Source organism: Anolis carolinensis, chromosome 4 (genome assembly GCF_035594765.1).
Source record: "Anolis carolinensis isolate JA03-04 chromosome 4, rAnoCar3.1.pri, whole genome shotgun sequence".
Lineage (NCBI taxonomy): Eukaryota > Metazoa > Chordata > Lepidosauria > Squamata > Dactyloidae > Anolis > Anolis carolinensis.
Window position 1 is genome coordinate 51,308,784 of NC_085844.1, and position 16,117 is coordinate 51,324,900.

At 39.5% G+C, this 16,117-nt stretch overlaps 1 protein-coding gene and 1 long non-coding RNA gene across 8 annotated transcripts in view; one reads left to right on the plus strand and one right to left on the minus strand.

The window, feature by feature from the left end:
- asxl3 (ASXL transcriptional regulator 3) overlaps positions 1 to 16,117 on the minus strand; it is a 153,386-nt gene that overhangs the window by 44,939 nt on the left and 92,330 nt on the right. For 4 of the 5 annotated variants that reach the window (XM_062980398.1, XM_062980396.1, XM_062980397.1 and 1 more), the window contains one exon: positions 15,794 to 15,915. In XM_062980398.1, the coding sequence (XP_062836468.1) occupies positions 15,794 to 15,915 (122 nt within the window). Of the gene's footprint in view, positions 1 to 15,793; positions 15,916 to 16,117 lie in introns of those variants that run through there. The other variant, XM_008114901.3, reaches the window with a different exon arrangement.
- On the plus strand, positions 364 to 12,846 carry LOC134298880 (uncharacterized). Of its 3 annotated transcripts, XR_010005995.1 has the most exons (5): positions 364 to 499; positions 749 to 852; positions 4,647 to 4,701; positions 9,154 to 9,264; positions 12,629 to 12,846. It is a non-coding gene; the product is annotated as an uncharacterized LOC134298880 (long non-coding RNA). The 3 variants fall into 3 exon arrangements; XR_010005996.1 differs by lacking the exon at positions 9,154 to 9,264; XR_010005997.1 differs by lacking the exon at positions 749 to 852 and having other exon boundaries at positions 369 to 499.

The following is a 16,117-nucleotide window of genomic DNA, read 5'->3' on the forward strand; positions in this document are numbered from 1 at the left end:
TTCCCCAGATTCGAACCAGCAACCTTCAGGTCAGCAACCCAACCTTCAAGTCAGCAGTCCTGCCAGAACAAGGGTTTAACCCATTGCACCACCCAGGGCTCCTCATCCCCTTAGGTTTTGCATCATGACATCCACAGTCATTATCCAAGTGCTATCAATATTCCACATGTTCATCAAACTGTATTTTTTCTATGACTAGAAATGTGCCATTTTTATCCAACATCCTATTTCATGGTCTATGTTACAAAATTGTATGTACACTTAGCTATTTAGGCAGAGACACTAAGACATTCTGTTGTGAATTATAAAGACGCATACTGTGACATCAAGCGGAATGTCCTGATGCACGCTGGCCTCTACTGATGTGCATTGGCTCTCTCTACCACAATGGAAGTGATGGGCATCAGTCAAATTGCTGGGTTTCCTATGTAGCGATATACTAGCAGCTCATTACTGGATGCAGACATTGTGGAACTATCCAATTGTAATCTTCAAAGATGTAAGTCCACTTATGAAGATAAGTTCCCAACAAAATTCCGGCTATCTTAAATCATCATAAGACAAAAAGACATTTTTAAAAGATGATTGAATGTAATGACATACTATAGCCATCCATAACTGAGCAGTGCTTGGATCCCATGGCATGAACCTAATACTGCTCAATAGATGTCTTCTGTATGCCCTGAAATTCTGAGAAGTAACTTTCCAAAGTCTGAACTAACAGGAATAATTATGTTATCCATTACAGATCATATTCATAATCAATACTAGTCTTGAGATGCTTCTTCACTCATCTACTCCAGGTCTTCATTAAAAACTCAAATAAGAATGATATTATCTTGGACTTAGAAGGTATTTTCCATTTTAAGCCACACATTATGAAATATCAAATGTTATATTTGCTAAGGAATACTACTACCCACAACATCTGTATTTGAAAAACATAATAATCTTCCTGCTTTACATGGTATGTATGTACTGTATCAACCAGTGACATATGCATAATTGAAAATACAGATCATTTAGCATACAGGCACAGAAACACCTAAATCTGTTTAACATCTACCGTAATTACGGTATGTCATGCAATAACAGCTTATATTTATCATAAAACTACCAGGACCACATAGCGTATAAATGTGATGCTGAAAGATCTAGCAGAAAAATGTCACAGTTAAACCCTCAACCCCACCTCCCCAAAAACCCCATGTACATTACTAACACGAATGGAAATTTGGCTCCACAAAAGTCTGAGGCTATATCATTCTTATATACCGCAAATTAAAGCTAGTGTTTGGTGTATCATTATCATCAACAAGTTCACATCTAAGATCTTCACTAACAACATTAATTCAAGTCTGAAAATAATTTATTCCCATTCCTTCTTTAAAATTTTCCTACAACATGTTTCATGCGGCAAAGAATCAAAGTGCTAACCAAATAAGCTGGCAATATCTGCAAGTCTAAAACCATTTTGTGTAACACAGAATAATAAGACATCCTAACCCATAAAATGACTGTATCCTTTAGTATGCATTTCATAAAACTCACTTTAATACAAAAACCCACATCCCAAGTAATATAATGAATTTGTTTATACTGTAATAAACTGAAGGAGATTCACAAGTTGATATTTTCTATCCAAAATGACAGCACATTTGGGACACATAACTCAAGCCGAGAAGGACAACATTGATGGCACTTCAGAGCAAATGGGTTCCGTTTATAATTTCTATCTGTATTCAGATGAACAGTCTTTGATCATTTGTTTATAAACAGGAACAATTATATTCTTACTCAACCAGTACTTTTTTAGTTGATGCTACTTCTCTTAGTTCATATTAATGTTCTGGTTCAGGAACCTAGTGATACTGCAGATTGCCTTAGAGCAAGTCAGACCATTCATCCATCTTAGTCAGTATTGTCTTCACTACAGCTGGGAATAGTACAGCCACTTTGCAGTGATACTTAGCTCACTAAAGCTGCTACTGCATCCTCCAAACCTGACCTCCTGGCATGCCATGAACCACCTTATTTTATATAGAAAGAAAGCAAAGATGGATGACCAAATTTTGGAAGTTTCAAATGAACACAATTCTCAATTAAGACAAGGGCTGTACCCAGGGCCGGCCCTAAATAATTTTCAAGTGTAAGCGAACAGAATTTTGCCCCCCTCCAACCAATCACTGAAAAACAGAAGCATTGGATAAGCAAAAATGTTGGATAATAAGAAGGGATTAAGGAAAACTCTATTAAACATCAAATTACATTATGATTTTACAAATTAAGCACCAAAACATCATGTTTTACAACAAATCAACAGAAAAAACAGTTCAATACATGGTAATGTTATGTAGGAATTACTATATTTGCAAATTTAGCACCAAACATTCAACTGGGATATAGGGCAGTGTGGACTCAGATAACCCAGTTCAAAGCAGATATTGTGGGTTATTCTGCTTTGATATTCTGGGTTATATAGCTGTGTGGAAGAGCCCTGAGGGTCCTTCCACACAGCCATATGTAAAGAAGTGTATGATTTTATTTTGTTTAATGATGACATGCTTATTTGATTTGTTTAAACAGTTAGGTTTGGCTAAGTTTAAAATGGTGAGTATTAGAGTGGATGATGTATGGGGGAAGGTAGCCATCTTAAGGCGGGTTACCATAGTAACAGGGGCGGAGCCAACCGCCGTTTGGAAAGGGGGAATGTTTTAAAACCCAGCAGTCAGGCAGTCTGTGATTTCCATTCACAGTGAAGGAACTGATTCTGGTGTAGAGGATCAGGGTGACTCAAAAGAGTTTGAGTCAGGTCTAAAATAAAGAGAATTATTTTAGGCAGTCTGTGATTTTCTAGTCACAGTGGAGGATCTGATTCTTGTGAGGAGAATCAGGTTGGCTCAAATAGAAGGATTTGAGTCAGATCTAAGTTGGACCAGACTAGGCAAGTTAGGTGACTTGTCTAGGGTCATTTATAGAGCCTGTGGATTAGGGAAAGTTAATCCCAGGGGATCCAGGAGGATCAGGGTTTAGTGTAATCCAGAGAAAGGAATATTTTGAAAGTTTGACCACCTCATATCCGTTTGTAACCATTAAGCGAAGTGCCTTTAACAAGTTATATGAAACCATCAAGCTCTGTACCTGCAATAAACTTGTTTTGATTTTATTCTAACCAAGCCTCTGTCATACTCTTATATTAAGTTAAGTAACAACAACATCTGAAGTAAAACAAATAGAGACAGCTTAAAAGAACCAGTGCCATCTGCCTGACGTCTCCTCCATTGGTGGCAGCGAAGAAGATAGTCAAACAAATAATTAATTAACATCATCTCTCATAAAACATCTTTATTAATTGGTGGTATCTGTGTGTGTGTGTAGGATCAGAGGGATTCTATCTCTGTCACACATTCCTGTCAGACACCTCACCTCTGCACATATTGGTGACAAGCGGTGGGATTCAAAAGGGATTCCATTCCCTGTCACCTCAGCATCTTTACAATTTGGTGGCAGCGGTGGGATTCTAAAGGGATTCCATTCCCTGTCACCCTCAGTTCTGTACAATTTGGTGGCAGCGGTGGGATTCTAAAGAGATTCCATTCCCTGTCACCCTCAGCATCATTACACCATATAACCCAGAATATCAAGGCAGATAATTAAAAGGCCACTGAAAGGGAATCTGGCTCCTGGTATTAAAAAAAACTCTAAAATCAGGACAGTAAATAAAGAAAAACACTCTGAAAACAGGGAAACCCAGACAAGAAAAAATCAGGGCCAGCTAATACCTCCCAACCAAGGATGCCCCGGGGAGGAAGCAGCCTGGCTTTGAATCTGCAAGGCCATTAAATGCTAATCAAGCTGGCCAATTGCAACATTCACACTAGCCTCAAACAGACAAGAGCTCTTTCTCCCACCCTGGACTTTCCACAGATATATAAACCCCACTTACCTAGCTTCCAACACACCTCACAACCTCTGAGGATGCCTCCCATAGGCGAGGGTTAAGGCGGGCCTGGCCCCAGAGGCAGGCCTGGCCCCGAAGGTGGCCACAGACCGAAGGCGGCCACAAGCCCCGAAGGCGGGCCCACTGCCAAAGGCGGGCCCATGGCTGAAGGTGGGCCCAGGCCCAAAGAACCGAAGGTGGGCCCAGGCCAAAGGCCCGAAGGCAGGCCCAGGCCGGAACAACCCTGGGAGGAGAAGGCAGGGGTGCATGCACACACTTGCACACATGTGCACGCAAGTAGGAGCGCCTCAACTGTGCCCCTAGAGGATGGCGCCACAGGCAACTGCCTAATTTGCCTCGCGGTTGAACCGCCCCTGGCTGTACCCACATACGACTGCTCCCTCCCATAACACTAAGTTACTTTGTGGCAACTTTTGGTTTCAACAGAAAAAGGATATTCAGCTCAAAGGGGTGAGAAATGACTGATGCGAGCAGCTTCCTTTGGTTTGCAAGTACTACTCTACTTGGAGATGCTAGAGACTGATTTTTTAAGTAATGTGATCTTTAGCTTTGAATATGTTTTAATATATTTTAACTGTGACTTTTAATCCTGTTATGTTTAATTTTATTTTAATGTTTGCATACTTGTATATTTTACACTATGTTGTCATACTTTTAACTGTAAGCCATTTTGTGTCTCCTTCAGAAGAGATTAAGCAGGGTATACATAACAACAACAACATATTGCCTTCCTCAAACAAGTAAGAGACTCTCTTTTCCATATCTTGAGCATTTTTTTCTACCTCATGTCAGCATTGCCGTTGTCAAAAATGGAGACATCATTGCATGGAGAGGACCCACAATGTTCAGGTGTAGTTCATGGTTTATGACTGCACATTCATGATAGAAAATAAGAGCATACCAAATATGGTTACCATGCCATAGACTTAATATTTCTGGGATTCGAAGAGCTGAACTGTTCATTATATAACTGCAGAATAAGAATGTGGAATGTTGTGATAAAAATGCTTATTGCACCATTTCGAGCTGTTGTCATTTAAATGTCCTGGAAATAACTGTTTAGTACAGATGGTTTCTATATCCATAGATTTGGTATCCACAGATTCAAGCATCTATAGCTTAAAAACATTCCAAAAAATATCCCCAAAGCAAACATTGATTTTGCTATTTTGCTCTACCATTCTGTATAATGGAACTTGAGCACCCATGTATTCCGGTGCAGGTGTGTGTTTCCTGGAACCAAACTACTGTGGTTTCCAAGGGCCCACTGGATATACTTCCCATTAATTCTGCATTTTACTGTATAATTTTCTGTTTGGACTATTATCATACTAGAGTAGGTAAAAAGTATACATCCCACTTGAAATCCTGTGGCTACCTCCTGCAGAACTCTGGGGTTTGGAGTTCAGTGAGACCCAGGACCTCTCTGGCTGAGCATTTTAAAGGCCTCTCCCTTAAACTAAAAGCCTTAGAATTCTGCAGGAGGCAGCCACAGGATTTCTAGTGGGATGCATACTCTTTGCCTATTCTTTAAGCTCTAGTATGATAAGGTTGGTGGCACACCACTCCACCACTGGAAGGTTGAAATGGCAACTTCACAATTCTACCCTTTCAGTCTTCTCTTTAACACTATTGTACTGTGTTGTTTAATGCAGTGCACCTCATACTGTTTCACATGGGGGATTATCAATGTCTTTTTCCAGTGTGCCAGGGAACGGTACCATATTTGCATCATTTGCTACATCTAGATCTTTTCTTTCCTGGAAATCCTCCATGGAATGGCAACCAAAGACTTATAGGCCAGCAGCAGTCCATGACATTCCCTTTGAGTAACACTGATTTAATGGATTGATTTTCTTGACATATTATCACAGTGTTCACAAAACAATATTTCTAGCAGTCAACAGGTGACTTCAAGGCACAGAGGCACACACACATACAGACATCTAAAGGTTTAAGCTGCATTTTTTTTGTTCTTACATCAGAAAGCATGTTCATATGTTCACAGCTCTGTATTCCTCTTATCTCAATTAAAATCACATATTGGTTGTTTTCTAACAGCAGGAAAAATAACTGCATGTAGGAGCTTAGATGTGCAGTTTAAGTAGTTATGCCAACTTTCACTTCAACAACAAGAAAGGCAACAAGATTTTTTTCTTTTTTTCTTTTAAAAGGACAGACTTTCTCTCTTGAAAAATGGTTTTAGTATTAAGCTGTTAATGTGGTCAATTGAAAAATGTCCCGTGGGGAAATATTATCTCTCTTCCACCACAGCATAAAAGCAAACAAGCTAACTAGGAAGCAGATTGCACCCTGCTGCTTTTAATGGCACTGCTGTTTGTTATTTCAACAGTAAAACAAATTTAGAATCAAAACAGCATTTCCCCACCAGAAACCAATGCTGTCAAGCAAGTGGTGCAGATCATGAGAGAAGGACCATTTAGTTAACATGCAGACTCAGCCAACATTCAGCAAGCAGGTCAAAGAGTGCATTCTCTGTCGAAGTGGGAAGAGTGAACTGAACAATATTTACTCTTGACAGCTTGCTAACAGGAGAGCCCACCTATGATAAAAAATAAAGTGGTCCTTTGCCATTCTCAGTTCCATCTATTGTACTAAACAGATTAAGAACCAAAACTGTTGTTTTAAGTTCAAAAGGTAAAAGCAAAAAATTCCTCAAAAGTTTGGAAGCAGAATCACATTGGTTAGCTCCACTGGCTGCTGTGTGTCCTGGTCACACACATTACTTCAACTGACATATGTGAACCTCCAGAAGTAGCCTGTGCCATACAGGTGTTTCATAAGCCAGTCTGAAAACTGAAAACTGTCCAATAATGCTAGACAAACAAGTGCCCAGATTACATGCACTGGAGCTTTATCCATCATGGCATCCAAGTTGGAGCAGATCTGAGTGACTTTTTCTGCAAAGTGCTGTGCAAAGTCTTCACAGCAGGCTGTCATGTCTGCATTTTCTATTAAGTACCAATGTGTAATAGATCTCTGACCACTTAAAACAGCTCTGCTGGATGGCTCGTTGCAGATTAAATAGTGGCAGCAAAATCACTTCTTTGCTGCCTCCACTGCCATGGAGTAGGCTTTCAAATAGGCTTCGACCTGCATTTAGTCAGACTCACTTTGAGCCTTCCAACAATGTGGCTCAAGTCTCTGTCTCACTCATTTTATCAACCCCAACTCCCTAGAAACCCAAAGGGCTGTTTTAGCTTTTCTCTGTAAGATGGGAGACTCAAGGGTATTGGCATGCACTGGCCTTTCTGTTCAGCCATTCCAGAAATCATCCAGAGCAACAGAAGCACCTGCCAAATTGACAGATCCACCAGCCACCTCTACAGAGATTCTGAACCCCAGTCAGTTTAAACTTTCGGAGAGTTCCTCCTTGTGAAGATAACCATTATCCAAACAAGCACAGAAATCCAGGTCCAGGGTGTGCCCAGTTGAATCATAGGACTTGGGACAAACTCATGGTTGTCATGGATTACATGAAATCCTGAACCACTACTGACAGGGCAGTCTCAGAATGTGTGTTGAATTTCCGCAGTCCTACTATCTGTAGACACTTCATCACCAAGATGATCGCAGCCAGCTCAGTAAAGGTTGGATGGACAGTACCCCAACAAAATCCCATTTTGGTTTCTGTGAGTTTTCTGGTCTGTATGGCCATGTTCCAGAAGCATTCTCTTCTGATGTTTCACCCACAACTAACATCAGGAGTGAATGCTTCTGGAACATGGCCATACAGCCTGGAAAACTCACAGCAGCCCAGTGATTCCAGCCATGAAAACCTTTGACAACACAAAATAACCGTTCTGTCTCAGCTATTCACCTTTAGGTTTAACACTTAAATCCTATGAGAGAGGGCTCTTGGTTACGGGGATAGAATATGCATAGACCACTGCATCTCCACCTCAAGCCTTGTCTGTTGTTGGTGGGCAGAGCTGATGGAGATTAACTCCCATCACTAGGCGCATCCAGTCAGGATGCTGTAATACAGACCAGGGCATGCTCACCCAATTAGATTACAAATATATCTTGTTTTTGTATTCACTAACTTGGCATTGAAACACAGCATTTTCAACCCAGGGGGACTGTCACCAAGGCTATCTAGGCTATTTGAACTGAAAGACAGTTTGGAGGCAACAAGCCCCTTCCCATTATATTGCAATTGTTTCCTTCTTCTGAATCTTCATTTGTCACATATAGCTGCAGTGGTTGCTCCATGAAGCTGTGCAACCCTTCCCTCCTCTGGAAAATACATCCTTTCTATGCTGCACAGACAAAGCAGTAGCAATTAAAAATAACCTAGTCTCTCTACCTTTTCTGAAAGCAGCTTAGATATCTGGCATTTTTCACCCCATGTGTGGTAAAAAAAGTCTTTGTTGCAAAATCTTGAATAGTACTTTGCCTGCATGGGAGATGAATGCAATAGTTCAATGTTCCTACAATCCCTTGTATCTTCTTTTGAGGGGACTGGAATATGTATTGTTTCCAATCTGTAGAACATGGCTTATATTTACATATTTATTGGTAGATTGTATTAAATCTGAGTGGATTTTGTCTATGTAGCTTGAAACAGATCTCTTTGTAAGCCATCTGTTCCTAGCAATTTATTTCTCCTAAGTACTTTTAGAACAGTTTCAACTTCTTTTTCTAAAACTATATGTATATCATCAGAAGTTTCTTTCTTGAATTAATAAGTTATTGTTTGAACTCTTTCAGGTAATTCCTTCCTATGTTGCTTTCATAATCTTTTTATTTTGTTTTGACCATATAACATATACTCTCCCATTGTTCATACAACAGTTTTTTGACTTTGCATCAACCAGTTACTAATCCACCCAACAATAGCATTTCTAGCCCACATTTTATCAGTCTTTATCTATATCAGCTTGGTCATTGGCTAGGGGATCATTTAGTTTGATAATTTCTGATTAAACTAAATGAAACTTATGTATTTATCTATAGTATTTATCCTTTCTTCCAAAGGGCTCTGGATAATTATTTGCAAGGCTACCCAATTTTAATTTCACAACTACCCTAAGAAAGAGATCAGGCTGAGAAAGGATAGTTTGCCCAAAGCTGCCCAGTGAGATATATGGATAAGGAGGCAGAATTGTTTTTAAGGTGCATGGTGTTCATCTGGCATGAAAGTTGTTATTTATTTTGACTACTTGCAGGTACACTTGTATAAAATAATGAATATATCACTCTTCTACTATACTATTTTAAAAGCAAGAACTTTGGAGAAGACATATTAGAAGACAACATATATTACTTTCAAAGAAAAGGTAAAACATGTGCATCTACAAAGCCTGACATATAGGAAATCTCTTGGTTCAAAACATGGAATTAGATAAAAAGAGTGAGGTTATCACATTTCCTAATGACAATAAATTGTTTTGGAAGGTTATCTCTAAACTGGCAAAATGTGCTTTCAAATGGCAAATGAAGAATAAGCGAAAACAGGTGTAAAGTGGTGCATGGGGGGAAGGGGGAATCCCAGTTTAACAGTTTATCAACTGATGGGAGTTGAACTGAAAGTAAGTGACCATGGGATCTAGGGGTCACGGGTGATATAACAGAGCTTCTCTTGAGGTGTTCAGTATAGCTTTCACTCAAGTACATATGCACAAGATAAATGACATAATACATCCTTTGTTATTCCAGGGAGGACTTAACTACCATTGTTCTCTTAATAATTTTTTGTGCTTGATCAGTTTAGTGTTATACTAATTTCCTGATGGGGGTCAACTAAATAAGTACCTAGAAGGGCCAGTTTTGCCTAAGCATTTTGGGGTAGGATCAGCCTCCCTATCCAAATCTAAAGGAGCTCAAGTGCCCCTGCCCACTTCCCCACCCCCGTTCTGGGTTCTATGCGAGGAAGAATTTTCACCATAGTCCAAGTCCAGCAGGGCTGTAGCCAGAAAAAAATTTCGAGGCGGGGGGGGGGGGGGGGGGTTGAGGGTTAGGGTTTGTTTAGTATGTGAATTTCGGGAGGGGGGGGTTGAACCCCTAAAAACCCACCCTGGCTACAGGCCTGAAGTCCAGTACATTGTATACTACTTGTATTGTTTCAAGGACACTTACGATCAGCTCAAAGGGAACTAACTTATATCTTACTTATCTAATACGTTGCAACATTTTTGTTTAGTATGTGAATGGCTTATGGTCTAAGCATTAAAGGGAATTACAAGGAAAGACTGGTAAAATCTGAATCATCTTGCCTTCCATTACTGTCTCCTCTTCAATACTACTTTATTTAAGTATACTAAAATATAAATTTTGTGAATAGCTGCAATCATTGTCTTTGTTGGAATTGACTTCTTAATTCTTTGAAATATAGTATATCGCAAGGAATCAGTATACTAAAGACAAAATAAAAATATAGCCATGACCATGTTGCTTCTGGCACTGTACAATGTAAGCAGTTTATTCCCAGAACATGTTAAAGGTTCAGCTTCTGTTATTGCAAACAGATCCTGTAAGTTAATATCAGGTGGTGAGTGTCACATACTATTGCTTAACATCTCTGTGTATTCAGAGGCACTGTAGGCTATTTGTAGTGGAATGGAAGCACATTATAAGTCCATAAAAGCAATATAAAGTCTAAAGACTGGATATACAGTAGAAGAACTAGCTCCCAACAGCAATTTTCTGAACAAAAATTACTGCTTAAAGTTCATTCACCTATCAGATAGGATTTACAGTTTTGTATTAAATCAAATCCAGCTGCCTGCATCTGGTAGAAATGAATACCTGCAGCTTAAGAGGAAAATAGAGGGGAATGAGGGAATCTCCTAAGGCCAAAACAGATCAACTTAATGTTCACTATGATGTGTATAAGAACACAGACCCTTTCCTGAGATCTGTAATAATCATTATTTCAGACATAATCATTTTAAAATGGAACTTTTCATTGATTGCCTTACTATATGGACACATTGTACACACAAGTCTTCTCCTTCCTTGAATTTTTATGTTAATAATGTATCTGCAATTAAAATGTATGGATTTTCTTTTTGGCTGATTTTTCTAATTTTGTCCTGCTGTTATCACATCTAGACACTTACACAATTCTAGTTTTGGACCTCCACAACACATAATACTGTGGGGAAGAAAATGTGTTTACTGGGCCCAACCAGGGGGATCTCATAATAATGAATACAGTGATGCAGCTAAAGATTTTATATATTGAATACACTTTTCAGACATGGCATAGCCAATGCTTTCGCAATAATAGCCCAAAACTTGCACCTGGTAAAGGAATGAGAAAATCCCAGAAAGAGGACAGAGGGCAAGCATAACGTTGGCTATGCCATGTCTGAAAAGTGTTAGGGATTCAATCACAGTTCTTGAGGGCCCTAGAGAGCTTGGTGATGGGCCCTAAAATACTGCATTAAGGTCACTGTTTTCAGACTGGGTTCAGGTCTGATTTACCATCTAGCCCAGGATAATTACACTAGCAACTGGTTCAAGCTTGACTCTAAAAAAGCCTCTCCTATTGGCCCTCTCTTCCTCCCTCTTATCTCATCTGGGTTATGACATGGCACTTAAATCTATCAAGCAAAGACTGTGAGACATTGCCTTCTGTGAGCTGCGTTCCCACTTGTATGTTTCTTGTTCCCCAAGTGCCTTGAGTATACATTATGCTGGGCCTTTTCATGAAGCAAATTATTTTAAGAGCTTGACTATGACCAACTTTTGCTGCATATTCTCCAAGGCAAGGTGCATCATGTTCCCATTCGAACTGCTTTGAGGCAGATTTGTGGAAGTCCCATACAATGCAAGACTTTGCCCTTGTAATAACCAGGATGTTGAGTGTATGTATCACATCTTCTTGTTGTGTAGTTTTTACAAACAGACACGATAACATATATTAACCCACTACTGAGAAATCTTCCCAGCAGACCAGCCCAAGTCCAAGTAAAGTTTTTACTAGGTGACAATTTCTCCCAGGTAACCTTGGCGATTGCCAAATTTCTCTCTGACGTAGCCAGGATAGGACAACTTGCTGTATTAGACACAGGTTGAAACTTGCCCTGTATCTATTTCCAATGTTTTTACCCATGTTCGTACATATCTAGAATCTCACTCACTTATGAATCTGTTGTGCAAATAGGGTCTTTGAACTGTAATAAAGATTGAACATTGAAGTGTTCAGTATGGAACTCACTCTTTCTAGATGAAGACAGCTTCTGCAGCAATGGCAATGGACTTTGACAATAGTATTACAGTAGAGTCTCACTTATCCAACACTCACTTATCCAACGTTCTGGATTATCCAACGCGTTTTTGTAGTCAATGTTTTCAATACATCATGATATTTTGGTGCTAAATTCTTAAATACAGTAATTACTACATAGCATTACTACTTTTTCTGTCAAATTTGTTGTATAACATGATGTCTTGGTGCTTAATTTGTAAAATCATAACCTAATTTGAAGTTTAATAGGCTTTTCCTTAATCTCTCCTTATTATCCAAACATATTCGCTTATCCAACATTCTGCCGGCCCGTTTATGTTGGATAAGTGAGACTCTACTGTATTTAGATAATCGACTGCTGGAATTCATCTAATTATAATAAGTTTATTGTCTTGTCAAAATATGGATAGTGTTGGTTCTACCACTAATGCTATTTTTTTTCTTTGCAGATTATTGCTTATGGAAGTGGACAAGATCTTAGGAGAAATGAAGGTGACCATCTATTACCTGGACTCTTGCCTGTCCTTGATGATTAAACAAGCCACAGAGGGACTGGCAGAATGGGCAAATGTGCTAGTGAACACCTCTTTGGCATAAGGCTTAATGCCAATTAATCTTAAAGAGGCTGCAGTAAAACCTGTATTAAATAAACTGACATTGGATCCCACTCAATTGGTCAACTACCATCCAATTTCAAATCTCCCCTTTTTGGTCAAGGTTCTGGAGATGGTGGTGGCCTCTCAGCTCCAAAGTTTCTTGGATGAAACTGATTATTTGGATCCATTTCAATCTGGTTTTATGCCTGGCCACAGAACAGAGATGACACTGATCGCCTTGGTAGATGATCTACGAAGGGAGTTAGACAGGGGGAGTGTCCCTGTTGGTTCTCTTGGACCTCTCAGTGGTGTTCAATACCATCAACCATGGTATCCTTCTGGGTCATCTCTCTGGGATAGGACTAGGAGGTGTTGTTCTAAAGTTGCTATCACTTTGATGTGAATGTTGGATATGTTTTTTGATTTGTGTGGCTTTGGTTGTTTTGGTTTAGTTAGCACATTAAGGCACTGAATGTTTGCTGCTGCTTGTTGTAAATCACCCTGAGTCCCCACAGGGAGATAGGGTGGGATATAAATAAATGATGATGATGATGATGATGATGATGATGATGTCTGGAAAAGTGCCATATTCTGATCTATAGGCACAGGACAGCACAATGGGTGCAGTACTGCCACTTTTGATCACATGCCACAGTCAAGTTGCTTAAGAAACAGGGCCTCCACTGGAAAGGTTTGCTTACTATGTTGCTTGAAAATACCAATGGGCCCCCGTCCCACATTTTGGTTATTCATATTGGAGGTAAGAACTTTGGTTTAATGAAGGGGAAAGTTCTGATAATTCAAACAGTACATTAATCTCCATTGGATACAGGATGGATTGCCTGGGGTAACCCTATTTTGGTCTGCCATCTTGTTCTGCCAGTCCTAGCAGAGTGATGGAGATCCATGATGCCTTGATAGGGTCCAGAAATGGGTAAACAGGGAAGATAAGAAAATAATAATAATAATAATAATAATAATAATAATAATAATAATAATCTTTATTTATATACTGCCCTATCTCCTCAGGGGACTCAGGGTGGTTTCCAACATGATAAATACAATACAATACAATACAATACAATACACATAATAAAAACAGAACCATACAACAATTTAAAAATAATACAAGTAATTAATATAAATACACCACACATGATCCAACAATGAAAAATTAAAACTAGTAAAAATATTCCATTTACGGGCCAGTTATGGAGACCAAGAGTTCAAAGTTGGAATGGCCAGTTATAAGGTGCTATTCAAGTCTTATGCAACAGGAGGGCTTGGGGCCAGGAAGCGGATAAAGTACTGAGCTGCGTCAAAAGGGAGGGCCAAGGACTAATCCAGTTCAAAGATCTGTAGGAACCACCAAGTTTTCAATTCCTTGTGGAAGGATGCTCCAGAGCCAGGGAGCATCCACCGAGATGGCCCTCCCCCTCGTCCCCACCAACCGTGCTTGTGACGGTGGTGGGAATGAGAGGAGGGCCTCCCCGGCAGATCTTAAGGCCCACACTGGTTCGTAGGGGGAGATGTGATCATTGAGATAAGCAGGGCCCCAACTTTACCTGAAGAGTTGGGGCCCTCTTAAACCACCCTCTCAAAGATCTATAGAGCTGATGGCATTAATCTTTCAAAGGAAAACAATATGTATTCCTGGGGGATGTGCAACAAGACTCTTTTAACAGCCAGGTAAGGTAAATGGGCAAAGCAGATCCTTGACCCTTCTCTATTGCAGTTAGTGGGGAGATAAAAATAAGATTTTTGTGAACACCTTTGGCACTTATTTAGTGAAAGGAAAGGCTCTGGACCTGTCTCTTCAATCACTGGACCTTTGGGATAGGAAAGGACACTACTTTTAGAGTTAGCCTGGCAACTACATTCTCATTTTAAATCTTGGGACTTAGGATATAGATTCTCCAGATTTGTCTTCCATCAGTGAACCAGTTTTCGGGACAACAAAGATATTGGATTGTCCTTGCAGCTCAGATGTTTGCCAGGGGAAGCTAAGGAAATTTGGGAGAGACCAAACTGCTTGCATCAATTTGCTCTCCCTTTTGTACCTCAGAAGGTACAAAGGTCCTCCTGGGGGAGAAGAGCAGTATATAAAATAAATAAATAAATAAAGATTTAATATAGTTAGTTACACTTACATTAATAAAGTGACCTTTATACAACACAATCCTTTCGTCTGGCCCCTTTGTACCTATGACGGATTAGCAAATGACTTCATTTCTTCTTCGAGCATTATTTGTAACAATTTAAACCACTGCTTTCCTAACATTAAAATTGTACCAAGGAAAGACAGAACTGGACTATTCAAAAGTTCTGATTATTAGAAGTGACAGCTAAAAGAGTTAGTGGCAGCTAGTTCCCCCTTGAATGTCTTTGGTTATCTGCTGTCCTAGCTCATCATAGGTCCCCTCAAGGAGAATGAATTTTAAAAAAATGAACATATAACCTATTATTTACAATTTGATTATAAGAGTTCACAGGCTAAAGAGGATTTCTGCTGTGAAACGGTACAGTTGGTGTTGAATTAGTTTCAAGACATAAGCAGGTCAAGAGCCCCTTCAGCATAACAATGCTAGGCAGGAATAAGCAAGCCAGGTGGTTCAATTTTACTCATATTTTAGAGTGCTGCAAGACCTGTACATGATAAGGAGGCTGACATTTTTTACTGACCCACTGAAGGAATAGAAAGGTCATCCTTAGCATGTTCCAGGGACATGCCCAGGTCATGCTTCTTGATTCCTCAGAAACCTATGGAGATGCCAGATGGGGACCTAGAAAGACCACCCTCTCTGTATTTGTGATTCTGAAAAAGATGTCTACATTTGTTGAATCTGGCATTTTTCATGCTAAAAGTAAAAAAAAAATCCAACTTCTTGGCTAGAATAATGATAGCACCGGAAGAACAAGCTGGCAGTATGTTTAGACTTAGTATTTCAAAATCTAACTACCTCTTTCTCCCTAAGCATAGTAACGGTAGTTTATATTTACCATTCAATATTAGCTTACCTGTTTAAGTGCCTTTTTGGTGTGCTGTTGGAAGGAAGACACTAGCTTGCTTTGCATTGGTGCATTTGTAAGGCTTGAGTCCTGGATGGAAGACATTTCTTCAGGTGCTTGCTTAGGGCAAACTAGGAATACAGATATGAAGATAACATATTGAGAATATAGGAAATCAGACTGCAGAATTTAATTCAATTTCACCACTGAGATCTTAAATTGTTATAAAACTGGCATAAGTAAGAGGGAACTACCAGAAGCCACTCCAAAACCACAGACATATTTTCAATAATTGTCTTAAAATAGCCTGATTTTTTATTGCTTCTGGTAGAA